This window comes from Struthio camelus, chromosome 1 (genome assembly GCF_040807025.1).
Source record: "Struthio camelus isolate bStrCam1 chromosome 1, bStrCam1.hap1, whole genome shotgun sequence".
Taxonomy (NCBI): domain Eukaryota; kingdom Metazoa; phylum Chordata; class Aves; order Struthioniformes; family Struthionidae; genus Struthio; species Struthio camelus.
In genome coordinates, this window is record NC_090942.1 from 176,896,419 (window position 1) to 176,909,380 (window position 12,962).

General features: G+C 43.2%; 1 protein-coding gene and 1 long non-coding RNA gene across 28 annotated transcripts in view; one reads left to right on the forward strand and one right to left on the reverse strand.

The window, feature by feature from the left end:
- Nucleotides 1-1,038, forward strand: part of MYCBP2 (MYC binding protein 2) — a 222,431-nt gene extending 221,393 nt beyond the window's left edge. For all 27 annotated transcript variants that reach the window (XM_068929451.1, XM_068929456.1, XM_068929463.1 and 24 more), the window contains one exon: nucleotides 230-1,038. In XM_068929451.1, the coding sequence (XP_068785552.1) occupies nucleotides 230-345 (116 nt within the window). In that variant the 3' untranslated portion in view covers nucleotides 346-1,038. The remainder of the gene's footprint in view (nucleotides 1-229) is intronic.
- A 4,197-nt stretch (nucleotides 1,039-5,235) lies between these two features.
- Nucleotides 5,236-12,946, reverse strand: LOC138065490 (uncharacterized). The gene is made up of 3 exons (XR_011138539.1): nucleotides 12,844-12,946; nucleotides 6,906-6,988; nucleotides 5,236-6,446 (listed from the first exon to the last, which is right to left on the reverse strand). It is a non-coding gene; the product is annotated as an uncharacterized lncRNA (long non-coding RNA).
- Nucleotides 12,947-12,962: the final 16 nt, after the last annotated feature.

Sequence of the window (12,962 nt, forward strand, 5' to 3'; positions counted from 1 at the left end):
TTTTTCTCTTTGTCTATTAAGCCTTCAGACTTCTTGCTTGACTCTGACCATGTGAAAGCACCTTGCTATCTGCTGTTTCTTAAGTTCTCATTATTGATGCCTTATGAATTCATATTATAGAAATATTACCCTTTACTTAAGATGTTTTTGAGGAAATGTAATAGGTAGTTACATCTCGTTTGCAAATATTAATCTTTTTTTTTTTCCGTCACCCTTGAATTCACTATAGGTCCCAAAGGTAAACAACTTGAAGGAACAGAATGTCCACTTCATGTTGTCCATCCACCCACTGGTGAAGAATTTGCTCTGGGTTGTGGGGTTTGCAGAAATGCTCACACTTTTTAGACTAGCAGGTTTTTTTTTTTACCAGAGCAAAGCAGGTGCCCTCATCCCTCAAGTGTCCTGAGAATAAAGTCCATTTGGGATGAGGATGGGACCATTTCATAACCCAGGTAAAAGGAACAATTTACAGTGCAAGAAGGATGCCAAATACTATGTACATAATTCTTGCTGTGAGAAATTGACATTTTTTGAACCAAGACATCAAAACTTGTGAGGTGTTTGCATGTGGCCATTACAGTCATTGGCTAGGAAACATTGGACATTTACAAATAATTAATTGCTATTAAAGGATCTGTGTGTCTGTGGACTATGAATGATGCTGGCTTTCAGGAGAAAGAAAAAAAAATATTGATTATTGTATACTGACTTTTTGTAATCTTGTACAATTGTAACGCATCACAAGTGGGGATGGGAAAGAGGAATATTCTGGTTTATTTCCTAGACTGTTATAAAAAAATTGTGTTAGGAAGGCATAAATGTAACAAGTATCACGCTGTATATAAAGGTATCAATGTTTGTCCTGTATAAGAATTATTAAATTACAACAGCAGTTTCATTTAAACTTCTGGGTTATGTTTGAGCCTGAAATTTTAATGAAGTGCAATACTGAGTGTGCCTCATATCTTGCAGCTGTAAACATAATGGAATGTACATGTCAATAAAGCCACTGTACATTTTTATACAGTGAAAGTCTAATGAATGTGTAAGCCTCAGTTTTCAGAAATGTTTTGTAAAACAAGGTTCATTTCTTATACTTATTTCTGCAGGTTTTTTTAAAAGTAGGAAAGTTATTGGGTAAACTGATGGTTACGGAAGAAGTACTTAAAACATGAAAAACGTTGCTCGAATCTTGTTCAAAAGAAAAGGTGGATAATTGTACTGGAATTCATGTAAAATATCATATTTCCATTTCAGGTGTTTTTATCAGCTGTTAAGAATCTTCTTTGAGTACTATACTACCCCCACCTTTGGTACAAATAACCTTTTGCCACGAATCCAATAATATTCATTTAGCAGAGTGCCTGTGATCAGTTGTCTGCTCCTCAACAGTGAGAGCAAAATATAAAGTTTAAGTAAAGGCTTTTTTCCTATAAGGTTCTCTCTTCAGCCTTTCTGTGTTAGGTATGCTCAACTCCTTTTCTAGTATTTCTATCTTAAGGTTAGTTAAGGAATGTTATATGGGCCTCTAGTGGGCTCTGGGACCCAGAGATCCCTCCTGCCTGCCGCTGGAGCTGAGCCTGGTGTGCCTGTGCACCCAGTGAAAGCATAACACCCCCTCACTCCCTAGTTCCCAAGCACCCCGGCAGTCACAGATCCTTCAAATACCAGCATGGCCCCTTTGTCTGTCTGGTATCCCTGCCCACATCCTGCGCCTCCTACTTGCTGGCTAGTCCAGCCTGAAGTTAGCTAGCACATTACACACACACACACACACACACATGCACACATACCCCAGGTAACAAACACTCCAGCCCCACAGCAGCTGGTGCCCAGGCACATGGAGCTACCACCTGTGGTCCCGTTCCAGTGGCTGATGCAAAGGCCCTCACCTGCTCCACTTGCTGTTGCTGTTGCTAGGACTCCTACTTGTGCCAGTTGCCACCATCGCCCGAGATCTGACTCCAGTAGTTGGCCCCAAATTCACTCCCTCCGCCCCCCTCAGTAACCAGCAGTCCTTGCACGCAGCCCCATAACCCTGTGGTCCCACCAACCACAGTGGTCTCTGGGACCCTCACCCCCGCCAGTTGCTGGCACCGCAGACATGGGTGCAGCTGTCGCCCGAGGTCTGATTTGAGTTGCTGGTCTGAATCCACTCACTCAGAGTCTCCTGTTGCTGGCGCCTAGACCTTACAGCACTTAGATATGGGATAAATAAATAGAGATTACACAGAAAGTTAGTTAAAGGATTTAATGAGAAAATAGGACAGACTGTGGTGATCAGGCGCAGGACTCAGTCAGACAAGTGTACTGACTGGCAACTGCTTCACACAGTTGGCCCCTTTTATACACCCTCTTCTCTATGCCCCTCTGGGTTCCTTAGAAAGTTTTGCATAGTGCCACAAGCCTCCTTCTTATCTAAAAATCCTCCTATTTGTCTTGTTTCCCCCTTCTCATCAGTGCCACAGTCCAGGTTGGTTATGTCTGCAGTTTCTTAACGGCCCATCAATTAGCGACTGGAGAATTCGCTGGCTACTGTTTCTCCATTTTAGGAGCCTCTTCCTGCACCCCAGTAAGGTGATGATAAGTTGATCTCTCACCTTTTGTCCTTGTTACCTCTCCTTCCTAAGATGCCTCTGTTATTTTCTTCTCACTGCCATGAAATAGCTGCACAAGAAGATTGGCCAGGAAAGCTGCTGGTGTCTCCAAGGAACGAAAGAGGTAGCCAGAAATTCAGGGCGAAACTAACTCCTTCCCAGAACAGAAAAAGCCAAGATAGCTTTGTCCTTTGCAGAACTGCCAATTCTTCCCATGGTAGGGTGAATTAGCCCACTCTGCACACACACACACACACAGTCCATTTGTCAGCTCAGCCCAGAAAAGGAGTACTCCTGGGTATTTTCTGCTCATGTTCGCCATCTTAAAAACATTGGTTGGATGTGTGCATCCCAACTTATTTTTTTCAGGTGACTCATATTTGAGAAAATTGACAAGAGACATGCCCCGTTGCTAAGTTGGTATTATTTTTTCTCAAGACAAAAAGTCAACAGGGCACCTTATAGCTGAATCACTTGACAGATTGTTAGGCAGTAAATCAACTAGTCATACTAAAGACAGAGATGAATCACATCTCCTTTACTTTCCAGGGTTTCTAGCTGCCTTTCTCCCCAGTCTTTAAGTGGAGAAGGTAACTAGAAAAGTGCCTAAGGAAAAATATCTGGATGATGAGGTAAGCTTAAGAATGAGGAATGAATTTTGAAGGGACTAATCTGTTCTTTGAGGTGATGACAGAGAGATTCTAGGGTTAAAGGGAAACTCTATGGACATAGTCTTGGAAGGAAGGGGAAGCAGAAAGAGCATGGCACAGCGTCTGAAATGTCACTGTTCTGGGAAAGAGACTGCAGGTTGCAGAAGGCTGTTGGAGGAGCTGTGAGGAACAGAGGATACAGGAATGGTTTTGAAAATGAAGGCGCTGAGATGTGCATCACTGAGGTACTTGAACAAGCAGTTGGAGACCATTAGGATCAATCGGGCACCTGAGGACTGTGCTGATGCCACACAGTAAGAGGTCCCAGGGACGACATTGATCACTAGTTAGGGCAAGAGAAGTATTATGTATTCCTGTGATGTGTAGCACTTTGACTTTGCTGCTTTTCCTTTCCCCACTAAAGAACAGGAGCTGAGTTAGACAGAGGGATAAGGCTTAGCATAACTGCACAGAGGGAAGGGAGCAGGGTCTTGGGCTGACCCCTTTGGAGCTGCCACGCAACGGGGCAGCAGGAGGAGCAATGCCTGAGCCAGGCCAGGCGTCCCTGCTCTTCCTTGGCTCCCCACACAGGCAGAGAGAGAGACAGGGCATGACCTCCAGCCTGCCTCATGCCATGCTCGCTGCCCCATGCTCTGCTGCTTCTATGACCTGTGTCTCACCAGTCAATGCCACCAAGAGTACACTATTCCATGGGTACCCAACTGCTTGGAAACGATATTCAGAGAAATGACTAAAAGTTTACAATCAAATCAGAGTAATATTGAATGATACTCCCTGGAGTTCTGCCCTACTTCTGGCTCTATTAAGTGCTGTCATTCGTCACCTGAGTGATGGAATAAACAACAGCAATATTAAATTCATAAATTGTACTACGGGAGGTAGGAGCACAAAGATACAGTTAGGTACACCCTCAGCACCGTTTAGCTATTTTTGATCCTGATAATTTAAGTTTTTAACATAGTATCTGCTGCTCTCAGCCTTATAAAATAAGATGAATGGTTCATCTGTGTGCTGTTTGTCATTTTTCATTGAACCACAACTTCCATCAGAGTAGAGGCTGAGGCCAAAGATCATTTGTATTAATTTAAATGTTATTTTACCTGAAATACCTTTTATTATTCATTTATTTTTAGCTATTCTGACTTGGAATAGAATCCAGAGCAGCATCAGTTATTAAAAAGTTTGACAAAAATTTTTGTGTGTCAGAAATGCCTGTAGAAAGGGGAAAGAGAGTTTATGAAGCCCCAAAGAAGATTACATGGTAATAGCAGTGTACCCTGTTTTCCCAGTTCCTCACTTTGCATTATATAAACTAAGTCAGGAATCTTCTTTTTTTAGATGATCAAATTTGAACTCCAAGTTGGTGTGACTATGTATTCTTTACATCTAGATTGCAATATTTATCAGGGCTTTTTGATGCAAAATTTAGTACAGTCAAAGGAACAAAGCTTTTTAGCAATATAAGTTAATGCATTTCAGTCCCAGACAGACACTGGTACACTTTTAATAGCAATGAAGTGTATGCAGCTCCTCAGGTCAGATTCTCTGCCCTGATGTGTTCACGCCTCCTAGACTCCAGAGGACACTTTTTAGCCGTGAAAGCAGAGCAGCTTCTACAGTACCTTACCATGTGCCCAGGCAAAGAAACAAAGGGATAATTTATCCTCCTCTGTTCAGAGTGCTGTTCAGACTTAGTTACCCTTGTAAGCATTATCATCCCCCTTTCATAAAGGAGGAACTGAGAAGAAGGTGATGCAAGTTGTTCACGACTACTCTCTCTGTCTTCCCAGATTCTAGGAAGAACTTCAACCAGGGTTTTTACTGCAGTCCATAAAATGTATTCTCTACCATTTTAAATGCAATGTAAGATGTTAAAAAAGGGGAGAAACTGATTTTTTTCTCTATGTGTAGGTACAAAGGATAGAATTAATCTTACGTGTTCATAATGCAGGTATTGACACCTGAGTGAATCATTCTTGGTTCTTTTTATTATCAGGAGAGAGAAATTGACACTTTTGCGGTACAAACAATCAGATCTATTTTAGATAACTATTAAAGAAGACACACTGTGTTACACTGACCATGTTATACTGACCATATTAACTATGTCTCTATTACTTGCATAGAGAGTACGGGATCAAACATCCATAATCTATTTTGGAAGGCTTTTAGAAATGTTTTCTACATCTTGAGCTTTCTCTGTTCTGCAGAGGAAAAGGAATTAGGAAAATTAGGAAAGTAGGAAAACTAAAATTGTTTTTTCAAACAACCTTCAGTACCTCACTTGAATGTTAAAAACCCCACTGGCTAAGAGCAGCAGCAGAATAGCCCTTGGTAGCTAGAGCTGTATTATGTCCCTTAGATGGCCTTTTGTCTGGTATGTCCTCTATAACTACAGGAAATTATCTATCTACCAGCATCAAAAACCTCTTACTTCACTCACAATCCAAAACATCCCCCCCATCCCAAAAAAAACATGGCTACTTTTTCTTCCTATGTCTTTCTGCCCCTTTTTCCTGCTACTTCTCTCTTACTACATTCATTTCTTACGGTTTATTCATGGCGGTTTATTCATGGCTTCATTGTTGCTCGCTCTCTCACCCATTCTCACCTTCTTAGTCTGTCATTTTCCAAACAGGCACTTTACAAAATAGGAAATAAATGTGTCTAAGTCCATTTGTTCCATCACTCACTGAGATTAGCAGTGCACAGCAAATAATGCTAAGGTGCTGCAATACTGTTGGAGTAATATGATGAAGCCTGAGAGTTTTTGGACCCTTTCTCCACAATGATATGTTTTATAATTAGGAAATAGATCATTAGAAAAATTATAGTTACTGTGTCTCCTGAGGAAAAGTTTCTAAGTCATACATCTCTTCATTCCCTCTGTGTTCAACATCACCTTGCAAGGCTCTTCATCTGTGTTTTAAAGACATGAGATTCGTAATAAATAAAGAACAGAAAGCCCACTAAAAGAGCTGTGGGGAGGGGGGGGTGCCCATTTCCCCCAATTTCCAGCACGCACGTTTGTTGGCTCCTTCTATGTGTATTTGAATAAGAGTGTTTCTGATTCTCGCACTTCAGTTCTGCGCTGCATACTTTCATCTGTCACAGCTGGCTCCTCATACACAAAAAAGCAGCAGTAGAGCAGGGAAATTTGGAGCACTTCAGCCCTTATCTGTAAAAAGGAAGGGAGATGGAAGGACAGTACAGAGCTCATTTTCCCTTACTTTCCCTCTTCTTTGCTCCCACTGAAGAAATTGGTAGGTTTCACTCTGGCCGTCTTACATGCAACACAACTGAAAGAGGAGATCCTGTTCAGAGAAAGCAAGAGATGGGGGACGAGGGAGAGGTTTTTCTCCTTCCCCCCAGCTGACTTTCTTTGCCGGGTCTGAGGCAGCTGGCAAAAGTACAACTGAAGTAGAAATGGGCACAAGGGATTGCCAGCAGTTCCTCACCTTCCTTGGCTCCCGGGGCTCTGAAGAGACTGTTAAGAGCTAAAGAAAAGTACAATCAAGGTGAAATTTGGCACAATCTGCTAAAATCCAACCTTTTTTAAAACTATTAGGGATTTAAAAAGCCACTGGTCCCTCCCAGTGCACACTAATTCATTGTATTAACTGGACATTGCACCTACCTACAGCATGGAAGAATCGGGCTGGCCACAGTCAGCTCCAGTTGCAGCTGGATTTAAGCCTTAGTTGAAGAACTATTCTTTACCTAAAAAAAACAGGCATTAATATGAGAATCTACCAGTATGAAAATGACCCAAATGTGCAGGAGATTCCAGACTTCAGTCCAGCTCATTAATAGATACATCATCAAATCTTTGTAAACTAGACCCAGCCCTAGTTTGGATACAGCTATCCCAGCAAAAATTGGCTTTATAACTCCCCACCCACACACACAAAAAAGCTGTGTAGGCAGAAGCACAGCTTTGCTTACACAGCTTCAACAGCACCTAGTACATAACAGGTATGGCTTCATTTAAACTAGAGATTTCAGCATTTTCATGTTGACATGCCATGGCTTAGATGGCTGTAACACAGACATAACTGCATGAAGAAAACTTCTCCCTACAAAAGCATATTAAGGAAAGACTAATACAGTGGAAGATTAATGCACATAATTTAAAGTATTTTACATCTTCGGGCATAAGGTCTTATAATACAGGTGTTAAATTATAGAGGAATGAGTTACGGAGAGTAGCCAAATCTTAGCTGTCTAAGCTAAGGTGTCTAGACACCACCATGTCCACCACCATTTTTAGAAAATTTCTGAGCGTAGCACTATACTTACAGATTAGTTTGAAAACTATTTTTGCATATTTCAGCCTTCTCATTTTAAATTTATTTTAGAAATTGAGATGATCATGGTGGGGAAAGAAACACCAAAGAACATGACACTACTAAATTCAGTTTATTAGGTGGACAGAGTGAGGGATAGGCTGTGTCAGAGAAAAGCTGCTCACACACACCCCATCCATCAACTGATACCCTCCTTGATTACTACACCAGAGGTGTGGTGCAGTGGAGCGCAGGAAACACAACACTGCCTCCGACCAGTCTCAGTGTTGGGCTCTTGTGTAGCAGCTCAGCTCCCATGCTTAACAGTTCCACCTTGGGCGTTCTCCTTCTACACGGTGTCGGACATCCACATAACGACGTTCCCCCCCACCACCACTACTGCTCTCTACCACTGATTACAGCCAGATGTTTGTAGTGTATATCGGCCACGTTCTGAGGTTGCGGTACACCTTTCCAGCAGATTGACATATTTTTAATGTCAGTTGCTGATCCATGGCCCATGAAATGGAAACACTCTGTTCTTGTTTGCACCACCCTGTTTACCACAGCTCACGACATGCAGCCTGTTTGTACTGAGCTCAGCTCTTGGCCAAGGTGAGGTCGTGGCACTCCCACGTCATTCCATCCATTGGCCTTGCCAACATCTGGCAAATACCAGGTTTCATACATACACACTCATGTATTCACTTGCATTATATGTCATTAGTTTACAAATAGCTTGAACTTTCACAGGTGTATCCACCCAGTGAGCACAAAACAATTACAGTAAAAGTTAATGTGGCACAGACAAATTAATCAGTCACCACGAGGGCTGGATAATCTCAGTCCTTACGAAAAGATTCTCATTAATCCCACTTCATGAGTTCATTGTTTCATCCATGCAGGGACTAGATAGGGAGCTTCAGGGCCACAGTCATTCAGGAAACTTTGTAGTTTTTTCTCACGTTCTACTACTTGATCCATTAGAGATGTTGCAGATGGCTCAGAGTGCGGTAGTTGTACTGCAGATGCCCTGTCCACCAGCCCAAGGCATAATGGATCTACGGACACAGGGCTGTTACACAGCCTGCTCTCGCGGTTGGGGTCTAGTAGTGATGAAGCTGTCTTGCCAAGGTGTAGGGCTCTTCACCAGGTATAATGAAATAGACAACCAAATATGAAGCAACAAACCAACTGTAATCAACAGCACAACGATAGGGCATAACAGCAGCTGTAATAGGGCATTGCCAATCATTGACCACCCACCAAAGATGTCCCCCCGCCAGTCAGCTAATGAGTTTCCTAGGGTAACAGCCACTTTCACAGTCCATCGGGATTGATGAGACACCTGAACTAGCTCTCTGTGCTGTGGTCCTAAGGTTTCATGCAGGTTGTCTTCTGCTACTTGGAACTTCAGTCACTTTGGATACGACTGTTTTCCATGTTGTACCTAATATGGGGTTCGGCCAGTGAAAGTGTGAAACGAATTTGAGGTATTGCTGTAATACACATAACATAAGACGATAACATTACATCTGCATCCTACTTGTACCTCTCTCCCCATTTTCCCCAATACAAACAGGGTTTAAGCAACATCCTAGTTCAAGCCTTTAAGACGACATTTAAGACTACTGTCTCTACCTCTAGGCCGTTAGGTCTTCCCCTGCTCACTGTGCGGTGTCTCATGGCCTGGGTCCATAGGACTTTACTCCCCCATGATCAGGACTCTGGGTACAACTATGTAACTCTCACTAGCCAAAATGTTTGGATAGCATTGTCATATTCTGGCAAGCCATAAGTGCCGTGACACTGACTGAATTCAACATTTCCCACAAACTGGTGCCTACTGGCAGGATGCTGCATCTATTCTTCCTGCACATTTGTACTTTCAAAAGCTTGGTAACAGCTAGGTTTGCCACCCGCTGGCTGATATACGGCAGTTAGAAACAGGGTCCAGGACGCATACTCAAAAAACAGAATCACGGTGTCCATGGAAGAGCCATTTCACAGGCTATGTAAGGCATCCTCTTCCAATGCCTAGTTACCAAGGCCAGCACTAACATAAATACCAGCCCCCTCTTAACAATAAGCACGTCTGGGATTTTAACTTTTCCACTGCTGGCTGAATAGATTTTCGGAGAGACCCACAGAACACAGAGAAATTCTTGAAAAATAAAAAGCTCTGCTACCAGGTCAGCCTATCAATGAGATGGCAGTATACCTCTCCAGCAGTCTCAGGGTATTCTTCTTCTGTCAGTTGCTGATCCACAGACCATGCCATGGAAACTCAGTTCTTGTTTGCATTGCCCAGTTTGCCATGGCTCACCATACTCAGCCCACTTGTATTGAACTTGGCTCTGGGCCAAAGCAAGGCCATGATACTCCTATCTCAGAGGCGCTCCAGCAAATGGAAATTTTATTACTGTGTAGTCTTACAAAATATAGCAGAATAATATGATAGCTTTTACAGATGAAGAAACCATCTGAGCTATTCATCTGGCAACAATTACTGTAGTCTCTAGAGACAAAATTAATATCTAGATAGTAATGAGTTTTGAGAAGTCTTTTAAAGCAATTATCCCCAGCTTCTGCTGAACAACGAGGACCAATACTGAGCAATCAACTTGTTGCAGGCAACACTCTGCTCTGCTGTCTCTTCTGCTTAGGTTTACCTTTTTATTTTTCTGTGGCCATAACAACATCAGGAGGTCCCGTCTGCAAGCCGTAAGTTCAGGTGCTCTGTTTTAAGGACCACTTTACTTGTGGCTATTTCTTAAAAAAATAGGTGTATGGAATTGCATAATGAATGCTGTTAGAAGACCTTCTTTAGGCCACTTCTGCTCTCAGCACTTCATGGCCACAGTCACTGGGAATGTTTCCAGAACGTTTCCCTCTCTTTTACAGACCAGCCCAGAGCTGTGAACGGTGTCTTTGGACCTTTGCCACACTTGGACCTTTCTTTGTCTGCTACCAACTCTCTCAGCTCCAGCCACCTCAGAGTTAAAGAGCTTAAAGTCAACAGCATAGCTTTACCAATCAGCTAAGCCAGAGCCAGACAGTGCAGGCTTAGCAGGCACCAGGTGATGTTGACAAAACAACAGCTGTTCATAGGTTTCCTTTCATTTGTTTCTGGTCACTCTACCAATTCTCATGCTTTGCCAATGGAGAATTGTTCGCAGTGCTCTGCACTGTGTCCTGGATCTGATTTGGTTCAATGTGCTGTGCTGCAGCTGCCCATCTCACTGATTTTGCTTGCTACACCCCCAAATATATTGTGTGAGGCACAGAGTTCCTTCTGCACTTGTCCTCTCCTCGTCCTACACTCAGCATGCCCAAAACATACAGAAGCAATTATGGCAAAGCAAACAGAGCACTGGCATTGAAGGAAACTTTTTTTGTTCGAAATATCAGGCAACAAAATGACAAGGGAGTGTAGTAAGTCTCCCTCAGTAAGTTAACACTGGGCGCACATCTACACTCAGATCATGCATCGAGGGTTGCAAAATAGTATTACCTCAAAATAATGGGATTGCAGCCCTGTTATGTTTCTTGAGACTTCTACACAGACCCAGAATAAACTGTTGCCACAAGGTGTTCGATTCTCTGCAGATACCAGAATTTCATCAGAGTATACTTGATTCATCTTGGTGAAATGCTGTTTACACTGACCTCGCATGACATGGATCAGTCACTGCACAATGCAGTGAAACATAAGGGAAATACATAAGGGAACATAATGAAAACCTAAGGGAAGCTACTAGAAGGACCTCTTGCTTGCTCCGCTGAAAGTAATAGATACTGTCTCCAGTTTTGAGCCTAGCTTTCAGTCAACCCCTCGTAGTCACAGTCTAGCTTGCTCTCCCACATCTCCAGCAGTTTGCAGATTATATACTTGCAACTATAACTTGCCAGGAGTGACCCCTACACACATCTTGCAGCTATAATTGAGGACTTTTATCATCCCGCCTTTAGAGAACCTATTACTACAAACAGTAATAAGGGGATGAAAGGAGAATTCTTAAATAGCAAGAATGAAAGATAGCTAATATTTCTAGGTGAGGACAGAAAAATTGTTACTTCGGTTTACTTGCCTAAGTATTGGCTTCAGCAATATATACATTTCAAGGTTTATGCAGCTGTTCTATATAACTGGATGTTATCACAAGTATAACTGAGAAGCCCATTAATCTGCTCATGGCGATAACCACCTCCTTATCCAAAAATTTTGGTTGCATTTCCTGAAAAGCTGAAGGGTCGACACAGAGACTGAGAATTACAATCACTGAGCTTGAGCAAATGTCTCAAGACATTCTGAGTTTGAGAAGAGATTATTGTCACAGAAATTCAGTATTAACATTGCTCATTAAAAAATACTGCTGTTTCTTTGCTGGTGAGTTTTTCCCCCCCACCAAACATCTCAAGCAACTAGACTTCAAACCGAAAATCTAAAAGAAACGAGTTTCCTTCTGTTAACAGATTTTAAGTATGCAAGAATTATTTTTTTGTTATAAAGCATTTGCTGAAGAACTCAAGAATGCTGACATTTGGGAGACCGCAGAAGAACTGTTACCCTATTTTGAGGCCTTTTCAAGACTGGGAAAGCATATGACCACAGCTCATGCTTTTCAGGAACTTCATGATGGGATTCAGAATCGTAACTCACTAGTCTAAAAAACTGTGGAGCAATATACTTGTTATTGCTTGCAAAATATATTGTTGTTAGTTTTGGGCATCTTAACAACTTGTAAAAGTTTCAGTCACGCTACTGGACTGAAAAACGTGCTGTATGTGATGCAATGCATTTGCAGGAGAAACTACCATCACAAGACATTTGCAACCAAAGGACGCTGTCGCACATCACTTTCTTTCACCTTCTGTGCCTAGCAATAGCTTAAGTAAATGGTAACTTCATTCCCAGTGCCTGCTGGACCCACAAGACAATCATTATTCGCTCTCTCCACTACATTTATTCCTAAATAACTGGCTCTGCTAGCGATGAAGATACAGCTCCTCTGCCGCTACTAGTTTTTCCCTAGACTTCACTCCTCCCTTTACCAGCCGCCAAGCACCTGCCCGGGAAAGCCTCCAGGCAGGCCCAGCCTGGCCACCCTGAAGTGCAGCAGCCAAGCGAAGCCAACGGCCTGCCCGCCAAGGCGGCCGGCTGAGGTGGCGCGCGCCGAGGCAAGAGGCAGCCAGCACTGAGTCACGGCCAGGACAACGCAGGCCGGGAGGCGGGAGCAGGACGAGCCGGCAGCTCCTTCCCCCTGGCAGCCGCGGCTGCCGCCTCACCTCTGCCACGGCAGCGCCGCGGCGTAGTGGCTCCGCAGCGACCGTTACGGCCCCGGAGCGACCGTTAACGGCGGGCAGCCCCGCTCGCGCCCCCTCCCGCGCGGCGCGCAGGCTGCAGA